We start from the raw sequence: 17,044 nt of genomic DNA on the forward strand, positions 1-17,044 counted from the left end.
AAAAAGGTCCCCTGCTATTTGTCTATAATGTCCTCTAATGTACTTGTAAAGTGTAATCATGTCATTGTTTCTCTAACAGATGGAAGGTGCTCCCTACTCTATATGTTTGTTTAATTTAGTGTATAACTGCATTTATATTATGTGTGCCAAAGTGCATAACCTTGCATTTATCAACATTGAAGCTCATTTTCCAGTTTGCTGCCCAGTTTTCTAATTTAGTCAAATCACTCTGCAAAGCAGCAGTATCTTGCATGGAACTTATAGGGGCAAATTCACTAAGCGCCGAACGCTAGCGTTACTTCGCTAGCGTTTGGCATTTTCGTTACTGCGCAAATTCACTAATGAACGCTGGCGTAGTTTCGCTAGTGTTACTTCGCACCCTTACGCCTGGCGAAGTTTCGCTAGCGACATAACTACGCAAATTCACTAACGCGCGCAGTGTACTGAATGCTACCTTTTACGCTAGACTTCCTTCGCCACCTCAGACCAGGCGAAGCGCAATAGAGTAGACAGGGATTGCTTCAAAAAAAGTTAAAAAATTTTCTAAGTCCCAAAAAACGCTGGCGTGTTTTCTACATTATGGGTGATAGGCTGAAAAAGATCGAAATTTTTTTTAGGGCTCCCCTCTTTCCCCCCTACATTTCCTGACTCATGGGAACTTACCTAGACAGTGGGCACATGTGTAGGGCAAAATAAAATTATTTTATGTTTTGAAGCTTCTCTAGCCATTTGTAGTGCTGATACGTATTCCTCCATTGAAATTTGAATTTGGCGCCGTATGCAAATTAGCCTTCGCTAGCGTAACTTCGCTTTACTTAGCAAAGCAATGCTAGTGCAACTTCGCAACCTTACGCTACCCCTGAGCGCAACTTCGGATTTTAGTGAATTTGCAAAGTGCGGCGAAGTTACGCCTGGCGCAACTACGAATCTTAGTGAATTTGCCCCATAGTTTTCTCTGTTCTCATCAACCAACTGACCGCCCTCTGACATTAAAGGAACAGTAACGTCAAAAGTGTCAAGTGTTTTAAAGTAATGAAAATATAATGCAGTGTTGCCCTGCACTGGTAAAACGGCTGTGTTTGCTTCAGAAACACTACTATTGTTTATATAAATTAGCTGCTGTGTAGCAATGGGGGCAGACATTCAAAGGAGAAAGGGCTCAGGTTACACAGCAGATAGCAAATAAGCTCTGTCTGTCTAATGGTGATATCTGTTATCCATTAGTTAACCTGTGCCATATAGACGTTTTTCAATTTACGCCATTGCTACACAGCAGCTTCTTTATGTGAACTATAGTGTTTCTGAAGCAAACAGATCGGTTTTACCAGTGCAGGGCAACAGTATATGATATTTTCATTACTTTAAAACACTCCCATTTTTTGGTGTTACTGTTCCTTTAAGGGTCCCATCCCATCCTGCTTCAATTTTTTATTATTTACTTATTTTAAAAAAATAATTTTGGATTTTCATCTCCTTTCTGCAATACCCTTTTCTATCCCACTTTTAGCTTTCTGAAAAGCCTTAAAAGCACATCTTTTCTTATCCACCTCAACACCAACACTTTGACATTCCTTGCTTACAAGGGGAATATACTGACGTATATTTATTGAGCATCATTTTAAATAATTCCTATTTTTGTTTCTGTGTTTAACCCTGTGAAAGGCTTTTCCCAGTTAATATGTTGCAGAGTTGCCCTTATACTATCAAACTTTGCACATCTAAAATGTAGTTGCACATCTAAAATATTGGTTACTCCCTTAATGAGACCATGTTATGATCACTATTCTCTAAATGCTCACCCACACAAATGCTAGAGATGGGTTTGGTGTTATTAGTTATTACAAGGTACAAAAGAGAATCATTCTTAGTTGGTTCTTGAACAAGCTGAAATAAGTTGTCATTCAGCTTGTTTATAAACCTGTTAGCTTTTTCCCACTTGGCAACCCCATTTCCCCTGTCACTGTCTGTATAATTGAAGTCACCCATAATAATAACTTGACCTAGTTATAAAGCTACTTCCACTTATACAAGGTGGTTTGTATCATACACCAATGATAATTTTCTTTTGCCCAGTTGAAATCTTTACCCTCCACAGTTCCATCCATGTTTATTCCTTTAGAGCATGGCTTTAATTCAGACTTTACATATAAAGTCTGTTATTTGCCAATGGGGCTGACCCTTTTCCTCCCATCCATATTTCCCTCTGGGGCATTCATCAGCATTGTTTGAATGGTGGGATACATGCTCACCCAGTTACCTGATTAAAGGACCAGTAACATCAAGAAAATTTTAAAAAAAAATTAGTTAGTATACAACGAAAAATAAACACCAAGACAAATAAAACTTTTAAATTGCAAAGCCTTTATTAAGAAATAAGTTACTGAAACTCCACTTCCTGTCCTCTTCAGAAACGGCGACAGGGTGACCATCCATCCAGCGGTGCTCGATTTCTCCTCCCTGGCTGTATTCTGCATTGAAGAGAGAAGAGGATGGAGCATGACGGGGCCGCTGTTCTTTTGCAAATAATCCTCACAGCATTGGCAGTAACAGCGATACATGGAAAGTGTATTTTCTATGCCAGATATGATGGCCAATGCTGTGCTCTTTGCCACTATATCTCTACAACCTGTCTTTTGTATATAAATCCCCAAAGGCTCCATTACTAACTCTGGCACATAGGGACAAGCGCCATCTCTTCATTGCAGAATCTCTCAGTTCCGTTGCTTCCTTTTCCTGTAGTATGGAAATTTGAGTTGCGCTGTACCTAGCTTCTCGGCGGAACTGAGTGAGTCTGCGTTGAATAGTGGGGCTGGGGAGCTCCGTGAAATTCAGGGATTGCCTGACTTGTAAGATAATGTGTTGTCGCGCAAGCCCCCCCCCCCGCACGTTTGTATGGGAGCTTCCGTGCCGCGTCTCCAGCCTGACACACGTGCGCTTCTCTAATGGCGCCTGTCCCTATGTGCCAGAGGGGGGTGTTCGTGATAGTAATGGAGCGCAGCATTGCCCATCATATCTGGCATAGAAAATACACTTCTCTATCGCTGTATCTGCGCTTGTATCGCTGTTACTGCCAATGCTGTGAGGATTATTTGCAGAAGAACAGCGGTCACGCTCAGCGACAAGCGCAGATACAGCGATAGAAAAGTGTATTTTCTATGCCAGATATGATGGCCAATGCTGCGCTCCATTACTATCACGAACACCCCCCTCTGGCACATAGGGACAGGCGCCATTAGAGAAGAGCACAGGTGTCAGGCTGGAGACGCGGGCGGGGTGGCAGATCTAAATACCGGCACGGAAGCTCCCATACAAACGTGCGGGGGGGGGGGCTTTGCGCGACAACACATTATCTTACAAGTCAGGGTCACGCGCTCAGGCAATCCTCGAATTTCACAGAGCTCCCCAGCCCCACTCTTCAACGCAGACTCGCTCAGTTCCGCCGAGATGCTAGGTACAGCGCAACTCAAATTTCCGTACTACAGGAAAAGGAAGCAACGGAACTGAGAGATTCTGCAATGAAGAGATGGCACTCTCTTCAGAGAGTTAGTAATGGAGTCTTTGGGGATTTATATACAAAAGACAGGTTGTAGCGATATAGTGGCAAAGAGCACAGCATTGGCCATCATATCTGGCATAGAAAATACACTTTCCATGTATTGCTGTTACTGCCAATGCTGTGAGGATTATTTTCAGAAGAACAGCGGCCCCGTCACGCTCCATCCTCTTCTCTCTTCAATGCAGAATATAGCCAGGGAGAAGAAATCGAGCACCGCTGGATGGATGGTCGCCCTGTCGCCGTTCCTGAAGAGGACAGGAAGTGGAGTTTCAGTAAGTTATTTCTTAATAAAGGCTTTGCAATTTAAAAGTTTTATTTGTCTTGGTGTTTATTTTTCGTTGTATACTAACTAATTTTTTTAAAAAAAATTTGATGTTACTGGTCCTTTAAAGGTATTGTGATATGATGTATCAGTTAAATGTGTAATACACTGTGCTGAGTTATATAACAGGAGGTCTCTATGCATAAGAAGAAAGATTCTTTTGAATAATAGTCCTGGTGGATATTATTTCCTATTCTACTTATTTCTCATTGTTTAAACCTGGTGTTTGTATATCAGTTGGCCTATAGGGCTCAGAACAGCTCAGTTATGAAAATTAAGCAATCTCTTATGGTGACTTCAGTGTTCATTGGTTGTCAGAATTCTTCTGTTCTTTATCTTAAGCTATTTTTCGACTACTTTTGATTCAAGCTATTTTGTCTACGTTTGAATAATACTATGTTAATGTTGTTTGAGGCTACTTACTGAACAATTATAAATGAAGGCATTGTGTTGCTTTTTCCTAGGATATTGACATTGGGATTAGGTTTCCTCATCATTCCTTTTCTTCCTGCAAGTAATCTTTTCTTCCGAGTTGGATTTGCTGTGGCTGAAAGAGTTCTGTACCTACCGAGTGTTGGTTACTGTATGTTATTTACCTATGGATATAGTAAAATCTGTAGACTTGTTAAAAACAAGGTAATATGTGTTCAGCACTGTAATTTCAAGTAATTCCATTTTTAATTGGTTTTAATAATTAGTTATTGGTTAAAGCATTTATTTTCAGGATGCAAGTGCAGAATGAAAAATTAAATACCATGGGATTAAATAAACTAGTTCTGTTGCATAGGTGCTTTTTGCTATATATTTGCCATTTGAGTGGTAGCCTAAATCATCCAGTCATCAGATAACATACATAGGGTTATGGCTTAAGGCATTTGTGGCATAAGCTAAATTAACGATATTACAAAGCTTTTGTGGTTTGGGGTGCTGTTCCACTTAGAATGTACCAAGCACAATTGAACAAAACAAGTCATCTTTATTTACATGTGTATCAACTGTATTTTTTTTATTAAAGAAACTTGTAAGTGCTGCAATACTTGGAATTCTGGTTATCAACGTGGTCCGCTGTATATGTCGTAGCAGTCAGTGGAAATCAGAAGAGCTGCTTTTCCGGAGCGCAATTTCTGTTTGTCCTCTAAACGCTAAGGTTTGTTCCTCTCTGGTGCACTCCCTGTATTTAGCATATTACAGTCATTTTATCTCATTTACAACAGTCATGCAACCAGCTGATTTTTGTTTGTTTTGTTTGTCATATTCGCTTCTTTTAACTCAAGACAATGTAGGGCATCATTACACTGATGTAATACAACATACACTAGCCTTCATAACTAACTCAAATTTAACTTTGAAATCAGGAAAGTTTTGACACATTTTATCAAACTAATAACTGTGTCAATTTGTATCCTAAGCACCCTCCTTTCTGTTTAGCGTTACCCAGATTATGTAGTAAAAATTGCATCTGCAATTGCTTATTTCAGTTTATATTTATTGTATATCAACTGACATGTTTTACATTTTGGAAATGTTTCAGGTGCATTACAATGTGGGTAAAAATTTGGCAGACAGAGGATACCAAACGGCAGCCATTGAATTTTACAGAGAATCTGTAAGGTATGATTGAAACTGTAACTGTCGCTATTTTTTTTTTTAATGAAAATAATTTATTATTTTATTACATAGAAACATTTCTATATCTCAGTTATTTCAATGATATATAGATTTTGAAGACAAAGATCTGCTTTGTTCATTTTGTGTTCACTAAGTAGGTAATGGTTAACATGGCAGCCACACTGGATATTATCATGTAAGCTGCGATATGACAGTACTTAAAAGGCAGTACAGGTATGGGATCCCTTATCCAGAAAGCTCAGAATTATGGGAAGGCCATCTCCCTTAGAGTCCATGTTAAGCAAAGAATTCTTATTTTATCAAGGTAATATCACGAGGGACGGGAGTGCCAAATGTTTAGCGCTGGTTGGGTGGGTTTGGGTTGAAATTTGGCCAGTCATTGCGGGTTAGGGTTGGGTGCAAGACAAACTTGGGAAGTATGTAAAGATAAGAGGTTAGGGAGCACCAACCATAAAACATTTTTTATACAGACTGGGGAAGTAAACTCCTCCTCTGCTCCCAAAGATTCTGTGTCTTGGAACCAGAGGCATGTGCAGAAGTTGCTTCCAGAGTGACAAGATGCGGTTACAGGTCGGAGGCAGGGCCTACAATGGCAACACTTTTCGGGATAAGGTTTTGTAGGTTGGGGTTGGGTGTGGGTTGAGTTTTTTCTAAAACAAACATTACTACTGAACATATTTAAGGGCCTATTTATTATGCCTACAAAAGCAATGATCTGATTGGTTGCTATGGGCAACATAACTGGAGAAGTTTTTCTCCAATGTTTTACACACAAGATAAATAGACCCCTTTGTTTATCTCCAGTGTGTCCAGTCCAATAATAAGTGCTGAACTATGGACTATAACTACATAGTTTCAGTTGAAAACATTTATATCAAGTATACATATTTCCAGGGCTGTGGAGTCTGCACATAATAATCCTTCGACTCCTCAGTTTATGTTGCCTACTCCTCATTTTTTAAAGGAACAGTAACACCAAAAACTGAAATTGTATCAAAGTAAATAAAATATAATGTACTGCTGCTCTACACTGGTAAAACTGACATACTATACAAAGACTACTATACTTTACATAAACAAGATGCTGTGTAGCCATGGGGGCAGCCATTCAAGCTGGAAAAAACAGGAGAAAACGTTACATAGATAATGGATAAAACACAATTGTATTTGACATAGCTTATTTGTTATGTGCTATTTCACATGTACCTTTTCTCTGTTTTTCCAGCTTGAATGACTGCCCCCTTGGCTACACCGCAGCTTGTTTATATAAATTAAACTAGTCTTTCTGAAGCACACAGCTTTTACCGGTGCATGCTAATTTTATATGTTAATTACTTTATAACACATTCATATTTTGGTGATACTGTTCCTTTAATATGCTAATGTAGTTTCCAGATTGAAAGAAGTTACAACATACCAGGCAGTTTATCACTGGCAAAGCTCAAAAATATAAACCATATCCTTTGGTAATTCTAACCAAAATCCAAGTTAAACTACATAAACCAAAAGCAATTGAAAAACATAAAACAACATATATTAATTGAACCTGGCATATAGCTGTAGAAAAGCTGTTACAATCCAAGTAATGATTATTATGTCTGCCGTATACTTTTTCATAGAAGCTCTTAAATTAGGAATCGGAGTCGGTACATTTTTGGTGACTCCGACTCCAGATACCCAAAATTGCTTCAGACTCCACAGCTCTGCATTTTTCTACAAAAGTTTTGTACATCTGCTATTTTTAAATGATTATTCATTGAAAATGTTCTATATTTGAAAACTGGGAGTAGTTCTTTCTATTAAGATTCTCATTTATTCAGGTTATAATATACAGTATCTTGTCCAATTAAGTCATGGCAACTGGACTTTTAGATTTTTTTCTTAAAAAAGTTTCACCACTCATCCATATTTTTATTTTTTATAACCTATATTTTTATTCAGGTCTTCCCTTATTCATATACCAGTCTATCATTCAACCTATGGTCTGGTATCTAGGGTAATTTGGCTCCTAGCAACCAGATAGCTGCTGAAATTCAAAACTGGGGTGCTGCTGAACAAAATGCTAAATCATTTTAAAACCACAAATTGCAGATCATTTCAGAATATCACTTTCTACATCAGGCTGATGTTAAGTTAATTTGAAGGTGAACAACCCCTTTCAGGTATCTGTTTAAAATAAACAAGCTATTGAATCATTAAATTACTGATCAAATTATGTTTTTTATCATTTCATTTATATAGGTTGAATCCCAAATATGTGCATGCAATGAACAATCTTGGAAACATATTGAAGGAGAAGGATCAACTTGAGGAAGCACAGCAACTCCTCTCACGAGCTGTCGCTATTCAGTAAGAAAGGGAATAAAAACATTGGGTGGGGTGTGGTGGAGATAAAACACTGCATATCTTAAGCAACCACAAAATATTTGTTATATTCAGGCCGGATTTTGCTGCTGCATGGATGAATTTAGGTATTGTTCAAAACAGCCTTAAACACTTTGAAGAAGCTGAAAAAAGCTATTTAACTGCAATCAAGTACAGAAAGAAATATCCAGACTGCTACTACAACCTTGGTCGATTGGTGAGTCAGGGTTACTTATGTTATAAAATCCATAGTATAGACTGCTATACCTCCTATGTGGTATCTTTTAAAGTACAAATCCTCCAGGTCCAGGGTTTGATTCAAACTGGGTCAGTTGCTTTAGAATCCAATATAAGAAACCTAAAGTTTCTATGGCAGTACCACATGCTTTGATCCCCAACCAGTGGTCTGTGAGCAACATGTTTCTCACCAACCCATTGGATGTTGCTCTCAGTGGCATTAAAGCAGGTACTTATTTTAGAATTTCTGGCAAGTCAAACTTTAGTTGCATAAAACATATATGCTGCCAAACAGAGCCACATTTAACATTCTGGTCTGACTCTCCAACTTTTATTTCATTTATTTGAATGTGGTAGGTGGGGGACCCCTGCATTATGGTTCAAGGTAAACTTGATTTATGTGAATCTAGGTTGACACCGTAAATAAATAAACCAACATATTGTTCTATGCCTTCACTGGTGATTGGCTGGTTTCAGTTGGCCTTACATATATTTGGATATTGCTTACAAGGACCCATCAGGATCTGAGTAAAGCTAGAAATGAGAGGCATCAATACTGTACATCATTCATTTACTTTTGCATTAAAAATAACATTTCAGGCAATGTGAAACCCTGTGGAGGTATTGAAATTCAGATGGAATTCTGACAATTCCGATTCAAAATGAGTATAGATGAGATACAAGCATTTTGACAAACAGTGGTCACAATATCATTTCTACAAGCAAACAAAATGCATGCACCATAATAAAAATTAACTATGAAACATATCCTTATCAGAGACTTAAATAACCTGCACATTTCTGCCTAATCAACAATTAGATCTGTTTATAATTATATTATAATGACTAAGGTGGAAATTCACTAAGGGCCAAATTCACTAAAGGGCAAATTTTTACCTGCGAAGGCTCTGCCACACTTCGCAGCACAGACGCTAATTCACTAAAGTGCAAAGTTGCTTCTCGACAGCCGAACGCTGGCGAAGTTCGTCAGCAAAATAGTTTCATAGCGAACTTTTGCTAACGCTCATTTCTGCCTAGCGAAACTTCGTTAATACACATGCGCTTAGATCAATTTGAATCGGGGCAGGTACATATAGGTCCTATACATGTCTTTATTAGAGATGTTGCTACTTCATTAGCGAGGAACTCTCTCGCTAACAAATTGTCCTTTACACCTGTTTGTAAATTGGCGATGTGCCTGCGAACTGGATTTCTGGTAATGTTCGCTAGCGATGGCCACTTCCCCTTTAGTTAATATGCCCCTAAGTGTTTTGAGGAAAACAATGGAAGTACACAGAAGTTCAGGAAAAAAAGGAAATATATTCTTTCTTCTACTTTGTATGTATTTCTGTTTTTGCAAGGAATGAGCATATGGTTAGTAAACAGGCTTTTGCTTTTAGATACACATTTAGTGCATCTCTGTCCAGTCTTTAGCTATCCAGCTGCTGCTAAACGCCATCCATTCTAAGCCAGTGAATTTTCTGCCAGCTTTTTAGCACCTGTGTTGCCATGGATATAACTGCAATAAAGCACATATAAAGGCAAACTATAATCTTGTTAACACAAAGGAGTTCATAGACTGACGGTAAAGTAACAGTTTCTTTGAAATTCTAAAATGAAATCCAATTCTTTCTTTTAATTCTCATCTTTCAAAATATGAAATAAAGGAGAACTGTTTTAACCATGGAAATGTTTAAAGTGAAATATGAAAAGATTCCATTCCCACAATCAAGACATTTCAAATAGCTTTTTCTGTGACTAATATGCAGCTTATCCTTAGGCCCTAATAAAATCCAGAGGTTACATAATATTTGATGTCTCTAGAATTTATCTACATGATAGCAAGGATGGCAGTCAAAGTGTATTTCTCTATTATATCTCTGGCTATTTTGGCTTCACTTGTATAGTAAATTGTTGTCCTTTATTCCTGTAGTGTAGTGGTGGTTCATTATGCTTTATGAAATGTAGTAAGGATTTTGAAAAAATATAAAGCTGAAGACACACATTGTGGTGGTAATTAGCTGGCATTTGCCACCCATTCAGTTTAATTTACCTGTTTGAGACACTTTGGTATATAGTAACATTGCAAATCATTAAGAAACCTCTTTATACTGTATGTACACGTGTTGCTTTTTACAATGCGAAAGCCTCCCAAGGTAGTGTTTTTGTTCAGCCACAGAATTTGGCAAAAGATTTGGTTAAAGGACAAGGAAGACTTAATTCACTGGGATGTGGGAGGTTAAAATGTTAGACATTTTCTCCCATAGTCCATTTTAAGCAAATAATTATAATTTTTTTAATTTTCTTTTTCTCAGTAGTACTAAAACAGTGCCTTGTGCCTTGCTCTTGATTGTAATTAAGCTGAATAAATTCATACTGGCGGCAAAGCAATCCTATGTCGACTTACCGTGTGGTAATACAATTTACAGTCCAACCACTTATCTGGAAAACCCCAGGTCCTAACGATGCAGTATAATAGATCCCACACTGCGGCAGGCAGGGAGTAGGCGGCCCAGGCCTGGAGCAGGTAGCTTGGACAGCTCTTACACAGGTAGGTGGGGATTAGGAGTGGTGCAATGCAGCGATTGGATTATTTAGAACCTAAACTGTTATCCATTCAATCGCTGCACAGCTAAATTACAATGCTTACAGGAACATGCCGCAACCTGCCAGTAAATGAGCAGAAGGGCAATCTGAGAATTAGAAGAGAGGATATAGCAACGAGTTGGGTAACAGAGAAAAGTGAAAAGAGAATGAGAAAATAGAAGTACAAGTGAATTTTAAGGGCTATAAGCAGAAAATAATTTAATTAATTTAATTAAAAAAGCACTAAGATATGGGGAGCAAAGGAGAAAATAGGTAATAGAAGGAGAGATAAGGGGAACAGTGGAGAATAGTACAATGTTTAAGATAAAAAAAGGTGAAATCATATTAAAAGGGAAAACAGAGTTAAAAAGTGATATTTAGAAAGACAGAAAAGAGATAAAGAAAGACTACGTGAGACAGGAGATCAGAAAAAAAGTGGAAAGGGAGGAAAAATGGCTGTATAAAGGTAGAGGACACTAGTGGGAAGTGTGAAAGTGGAAAACAAAAAAAGGAAAGAGTAATCACAATGCTGTTTCTCTGCCTGCATCTATATACACTAGTAAATTTGTGGTCCGGTAGCTATTGTGTGGGTATATTGAGTGCCTGCATATAAATAGGAATTTATTCAGTAGCTGGCTTTTGGGCCCTTGGTATCAGCTTGTCTGGTGGGCATAACCTACCCCAGTCTGACACTGTATGAGAAATATGAGAAAGGAAGGATGCAAGACAGGGAAAGTGAATGGTTAAAAGAAAAAAAAATATAGGGAGAGAAAGGAAAAAAAGACTCCTGAAGAGGAAGTGACATGAGCTGGTGGGTGTAGCTGTGATGAAGGCCAGAAAAAAGAGAGAATAACATTAAAAAACGCAAAGAGTGGGAAGAAAATCAAGAAGGGGGACTGATAAATAGTGGCACACAAGAAGAAAATGTAAAAGAAGGGGGCATCAGAAGATGAAAAGTGTAGAGGAGGGGGCAGAGAAAAAAAACTAAAGGATGTGAACAAGAACAAAAATGGCAAATCGTATAAACTGTTGACATGACATGAAGGTGGCTAGGTCTAGGAGTAAACATGACAGAAAAAAGATAAAATAGCTTTAAAAATTAAATGAAAGACAGAAGAGCAAATGTAAAACAATAGTCAAGGAGTGAATCGAGTGGAAAAGAGACCATTGGATAACAAGGTGAGCTATACCTACATGTATGCTATTAAGAAGGGGTTGGATGGTTTTTTATCAAGGGAGAAAATACAGGGTTAAAATCTTAGTACAAAGTTGACCAGGGACGGGTCAGGAGGCAAATTGGAGCGGCTTTAGGGGTTTTTTTCCTTTGTCTTGATCAACTAGAAGTTAGGTTTCACATAGACGTGGGTCTTTTTTCAACTTAAATTACTATGTTAATGTATAATTATGGACCTTAAATGCTGATGCAGCGGGATTGGCGAGTGTTTGACTGCACCGTTTAAATATAACATTGCTGTCTATCCAGCAGAAAAGGGATCCTTGTACTGAGAGATATATGCACAGTCAGTCATTGCATGGCTTTCCCTCCTACAGGTTACACAGTGCTCCAGGCCTACAGCTCCACATACCTCGCTTTTGGCAGGGAAGACAGTCAGTGCTTGGGTAGATGCTACAATCTCAAAATTTATAATATGCTTCGAATGCCTATCCTCACTGCTTCTTATAGCTTCCAATACCCACTTTGTTTTATTATTTGTTCTGTTTGTCTTGCTCATATTCACTGCCTCTTACTGGTCCCTATGTATGCATTTGGTGTGCCAGTGCCCTCGACTTCTTACTATATAATGTTCTTTATAGTGCTTGGGATGCCTTCTCTATATTATGTCCTTGGGGGATCAGTGCCTAATGCTTCTCGCATATTGCTCCTGGGGTACCCTACAGCCTCTGCATGTAATGTACTTTGGGTGCCAGAATCCATTTCCTCTCATAGTATAATGTGCTTGTAGTAACAGCATCACAACTCTCAGAGTAAATTGTACTTGTGGTGACAATATCTCCTGGATGTCTTCAAACAGTTCACTGTGCGGCAGCAAGTCATTTATTTCCTGGCCCCCTCAACCAAAACCATCTTCTGCTGCCTATGCCTCAGTCACTTAGGTTGGCTTGCTTTTTGATGGTGAAGTGTGCATCATCACCATGCCTAGTCTGGAAGATCTCTCTGAGGCCTTTAGAAAGAAAGTTTATACATGCCTGTGAGTCTTGAAAGGGATTTAAAAACAAACCATTGTCTCTTAAGAACCACATAAGTTCATCACTGGACCTACACGTAACTCTTTTCATAACTGATGACAGAATACTGAATCTTCCACAAAATCCTCACAAATACCTGTCTCCTTGTTTAAGCAAAACTCCAGTGCTGAGCAAATAAGCAGAATGGCACCCTCACAGTCTGTAGAAAAATAAAAAAAACTGTCACACTAATACAAGTTCACGTGTCTACTATTAGAATCAGGCCTTGCAAATTAGATCTATGTGGGACATGTTAAAGGAGAAATGTTTTGCTGTGCAGAAAAAATATCAGGACAAGACTAAAGTTTTCATGTCAAACTATTCTTGCTCTGGAATTATGGAACAAAAATTATAAAAATTGAAGACAACATTTCACCAAAATACCCTGATAACCAATAGGGTTGACACCTGGCCGGTATTTCCCTGGCCTGGCCGGTAAAAATGATGGTTGATCCCAATTTTATTAATAGGGAAAAAAGATAAATTTATAGGAAGGCCGGTATTTTTTTCCAGAAAAGGTGGTAACCTTAATTACTAATTGTAAAACACGGTGTTGGAAATTGTATGGTTTGGGGCTGCTTTGCTGCATCAGGACCTGGGAAAATCACAATAACAGAATCCACTTCAAATTCTACATTGTACAAAAAGTTGCTTGAAGCTAAAATGAAAATGGACCTTGCAGCATGATAATAACCCTAAACATTTGGGTAAATACATCTAGTAGAAGTAAATCTAGAGCAACTGGACTAGCTGTGTAATCATTGAACATATTTCACTACTCATCTGAGCAGCTTCAATGTACTGAAACATCTTCAATGATTAGCAAGTCTGTTTGCTGTAAATTTACTTTCACTAGATGTACCATGACCTGGATGAATGAAAACCTTCATAAACATATTGGCATTCCAGTAAATCCATCAAGGAAAGGATGAAAAAAATGAAATGAAGGATTTTCTAATGGGCAGTAGTGATGGGCGATTAAATACGCCTGGCACAAATTCGCGGTGAATTCCCGCCGATGAATAAATTTGCAAATCTCCCGCAAAAATTTGGCGGTGTCAATTTCCGATTTTTTTGTGAAAAGGTTCGAATTGCTCTATTTTTTGTGAAAATGTTCGAATTTCATGATTTTTCGCAAATTTTTCGCCATTTTGCGGGAATTTAGTGAATTTTACAGTGAAGCGAAACGGGAGAGATTCGCCCATCACTAATGGCCAAGTCAAAGCCCAAATAATAATCCCATTGAGAAGCTGGGGGGGGTGAAACAGCTGTGCAACTAAGAAACTCTACAAACATCGAAAGCTGAAAGAATTCTCCCAGTGGATGTCAGAGACTGGTAGACTGTTGAAAAGAACACCAACTGGAGGTTGTTTCCGACAAAGGGGCAAAACCAGTCTTAGAGGGTGTACTCATTTTTTCCACAGAGGTTTGTGTTATTGTTTAATTGTTGAATAAATTACTGTAAAGTCAAAATCCCCTTGTTTATTTTTTTTCAGTTACATACCATACCCTTTATCTGAATGAAGATCAAATATTTATATGGCCACTTAATAAAATAAAGCAAAGACTTAACATGGGGTGTACATAACTTTTTAACATGGTAGCAGAAGGGTTCTCCGCACAGATGACAGTCAGTCACTGAAGTTCCCAGAGATATATTTTAGGAGCCAGGGCCTGTTAACAACTCTGAAACGGGGTCAGTCGGGCACAGATGGTAACCCTTATATTAGAGCAGGTGAGTTTTAGCATATTGGGCAGAGGCAGTGAAGTGAGGAATTTCATCCCTGTTTTCAGCGGTCATCAGTATCAGAAAGTTTTTATATTTCAATGGTTGTAAAAATGTTGCATTTATGAAAAAAAGTCTAATCTTGTACCTATGTCATGTCTGTTGTGTTTGCTTTTGTCTGTGCCCACATTTTTTTTCACCTGTATGCTTATGTTTGATCTTTTTTGTGTGTATCATTAAGTCTATGCATGTCTTTTTGTATATACTGTATAATCATCTTGCTCATATCTGCTCTTGTGACATTTTTGCAATTAGAAGAACTCTTCTATGTAGTGTCTGCATTTTAGGGCCTTCTTGTCATTAATCGTAAAGTTACAATAATACCATATCTCACGTTTTTTAGCTAAATGATAACAATAACTACTGTAGTCTCACCATTTATGAATCACTTACTGCACCTACATTGCATTTTATGATATCAAGTACCCTGCAGTGTTTATGCCTGGAAACAAGCTTCTACAGTTAACTGTGTTAGTTGAATTCAATGTACAAACATATAAGTTTGTTTTTTTGAGATTTATGCCATGGTAATTGCATTAATGTCATGAGCAACAACGCTTGTGTTACCAATATTGTCTCCAGTCAAGAAGCAAAGTGTCCATTAGTACAAGATGTCAGCCTCTGGTGGCAGTGAGGAACACAATAAATAACTCTGTAAGACCTGCTCCATCTGGATATAGTAAAACCTCTAAATGCAGAGTTAAATTTTAAGCCAGCCATTTTTTTCGCTTGTGTTCTGTGTGCTTGTGCTCTTACACATTAAAAGCATTTTTCTCTTGGAATAATGAAAATGCATTTTTTTCCCCTTTGGTTTTAGTACGCAGACCTCAATCGCCATGTGGATGCACTGAATGCTTGGAAAAATGCCACATTTTTGAAACCAGAACATAGCTTGGCTTGGAACAATATGATTATATTAATGGATAATACAGGTACTTTTCTATAACTTGCTTCAGTTGAAATTAAATTTTGCCGTGCCGTTTGCATTTTGTGCCAGTTTTTAATTCCAACACCAGATTACATTTTCAGTAACCTATTTCATGCTGTTGTTCCTTTTCTGTAATTCAGTCTGTTGGACTGATACATCTGAAACCTGTAGAACTGACATTATACACATTTCACCTGCTTTTTATCCTCAGGCAACTTGGCTAAAGCTGAAGCTATTGGAAGAGAAGCCCTGAAATTACTACCAAACGACCACTCTATAACCTTTTCTTTAGCAAATGTATTGGGAAAAGCACAAAAATACAAGGTTTGTCTAAAAAAAAGTCCATAGTCTGCATTTTACCCTCATTGCTAATGAGTCAGGAGAGAAATGTGTGACAGTAAGGTTATAGTGCTATTATATCAAGTAAACCTTTACTATGCTGGTGGTGAAAACCTTGTCTTATGTTAAGTGGATCATGGCTTGTTCTATTCTAGAGCTGGAGAGTTCATTATCCAAATCTTTGTATGTATTTGAATATAATGACCAGGGCCACCATCTGGGGAGCAGGCGAGAATACTGCCAAGGCCATGGATAGGTGTAACAATTTAATTCACAAATTAAAAAAGAAGGAAGGCTTGCAGTGGCCATGGCAGAATTTGGGAGGCTGTGGATGGTGTGGTTTTAACATGGCATGGTCTGTGTGTATCAGGAGTATGATCAAGTGAACAATATTGGTGATTTTATTTTATAATTTGGGCCCCATCTTTAGTTGGTATGCTCCATTGCCCAGGCCTCAGACAGGCAGAGGACAACTATCCAAGGCCTGCTTGTATGTGGGTTGCAGTTTGCACTGCTGTCTAAGACATATGGGACGCTATGATTTTGAATTGTGGCCATTTCTTTAGATTTGTTTGAGAAGTCTTAATATGTAGAATCGAACAGCGATTTTAATTGTATAGACCTTCCTTAACACCTATTGCTAAGTAAAGCTGGCCATATCAAAACACTCTACAGGCAGATGGCACTTCTGCACAATGTTTATTGTGGTAAACTGCTGCAAACGGCCTAACGCGTTTTGGGTTTAGATCCCTTAATCATAGGTTCATAAGTAAAGCTGGCCATAGATGCAAAGATCCGATCGTTCGAATCCTCGAAGATCGGACTTTCTCATCTCCCGACCTGCCACTAACCATTCAGATCAAATAAAGTAGTAAAAGAACAGATCAAATAGTGTAGTACCCTTCTACAAACTCGCCTACGAAGCTAGGGGAGCACCAATGAAGCTTGATAAAATTTGGGGCTCATGGAATGACATTGACCCGACCCCTCTATAGTAAGTCTCAGTTAAGTCCATCTCTTACCATTTAGTCCATCGAGGTTTTGCCCTCC

General features: G+C 38.3%; 1 protein-coding gene across 6 annotated transcripts in view; it reads left to right on the forward strand.

Moving 5' to 3' along the window:
• The window catches only part of tmtc4.L (transmembrane and tetratricopeptide repeat containing 4 L homeolog), a 48,077-nt gene that overhangs the window by 25,815 nt on the left and 5,218 nt on the right, over window positions 1–17,044 (forward strand). For all 6 annotated transcript variants that reach the window (XM_018247225.2, XM_018247221.2, XM_018247220.2 and 3 more), the window contains exons 10-16: window positions 4,343–4,514; window positions 4,894–5,025; window positions 5,410–5,489; window positions 7,749–7,856; window positions 7,947–8,088; window positions 15,545–15,659; window positions 15,867–15,979. In XM_018247225.2, the coding sequence (XP_018102714.1) occupies window positions 4,343–4,514; window positions 4,894–5,025; window positions 5,410–5,489; window positions 7,749–7,856; window positions 7,947–8,088; window positions 15,545–15,659; window positions 15,867–15,979 (862 nt within the window). The remainder of the gene's footprint in view (window positions 1–4,342; window positions 4,515–4,893; window positions 5,026–5,409; window positions 5,490–7,748; window positions 7,857–7,946; window positions 8,089–15,544; window positions 15,660–15,866; window positions 15,980–17,044) is intronic.

Source organism: Xenopus laevis, chromosome 2L, assembly GCF_017654675.1.
Source record: "Xenopus laevis strain J_2021 chromosome 2L, Xenopus_laevis_v10.1, whole genome shotgun sequence".
In the NCBI taxonomy this organism is placed as follows: domain Eukaryota; kingdom Metazoa; phylum Chordata; class Amphibia; order Anura; family Pipidae; genus Xenopus; species Xenopus laevis.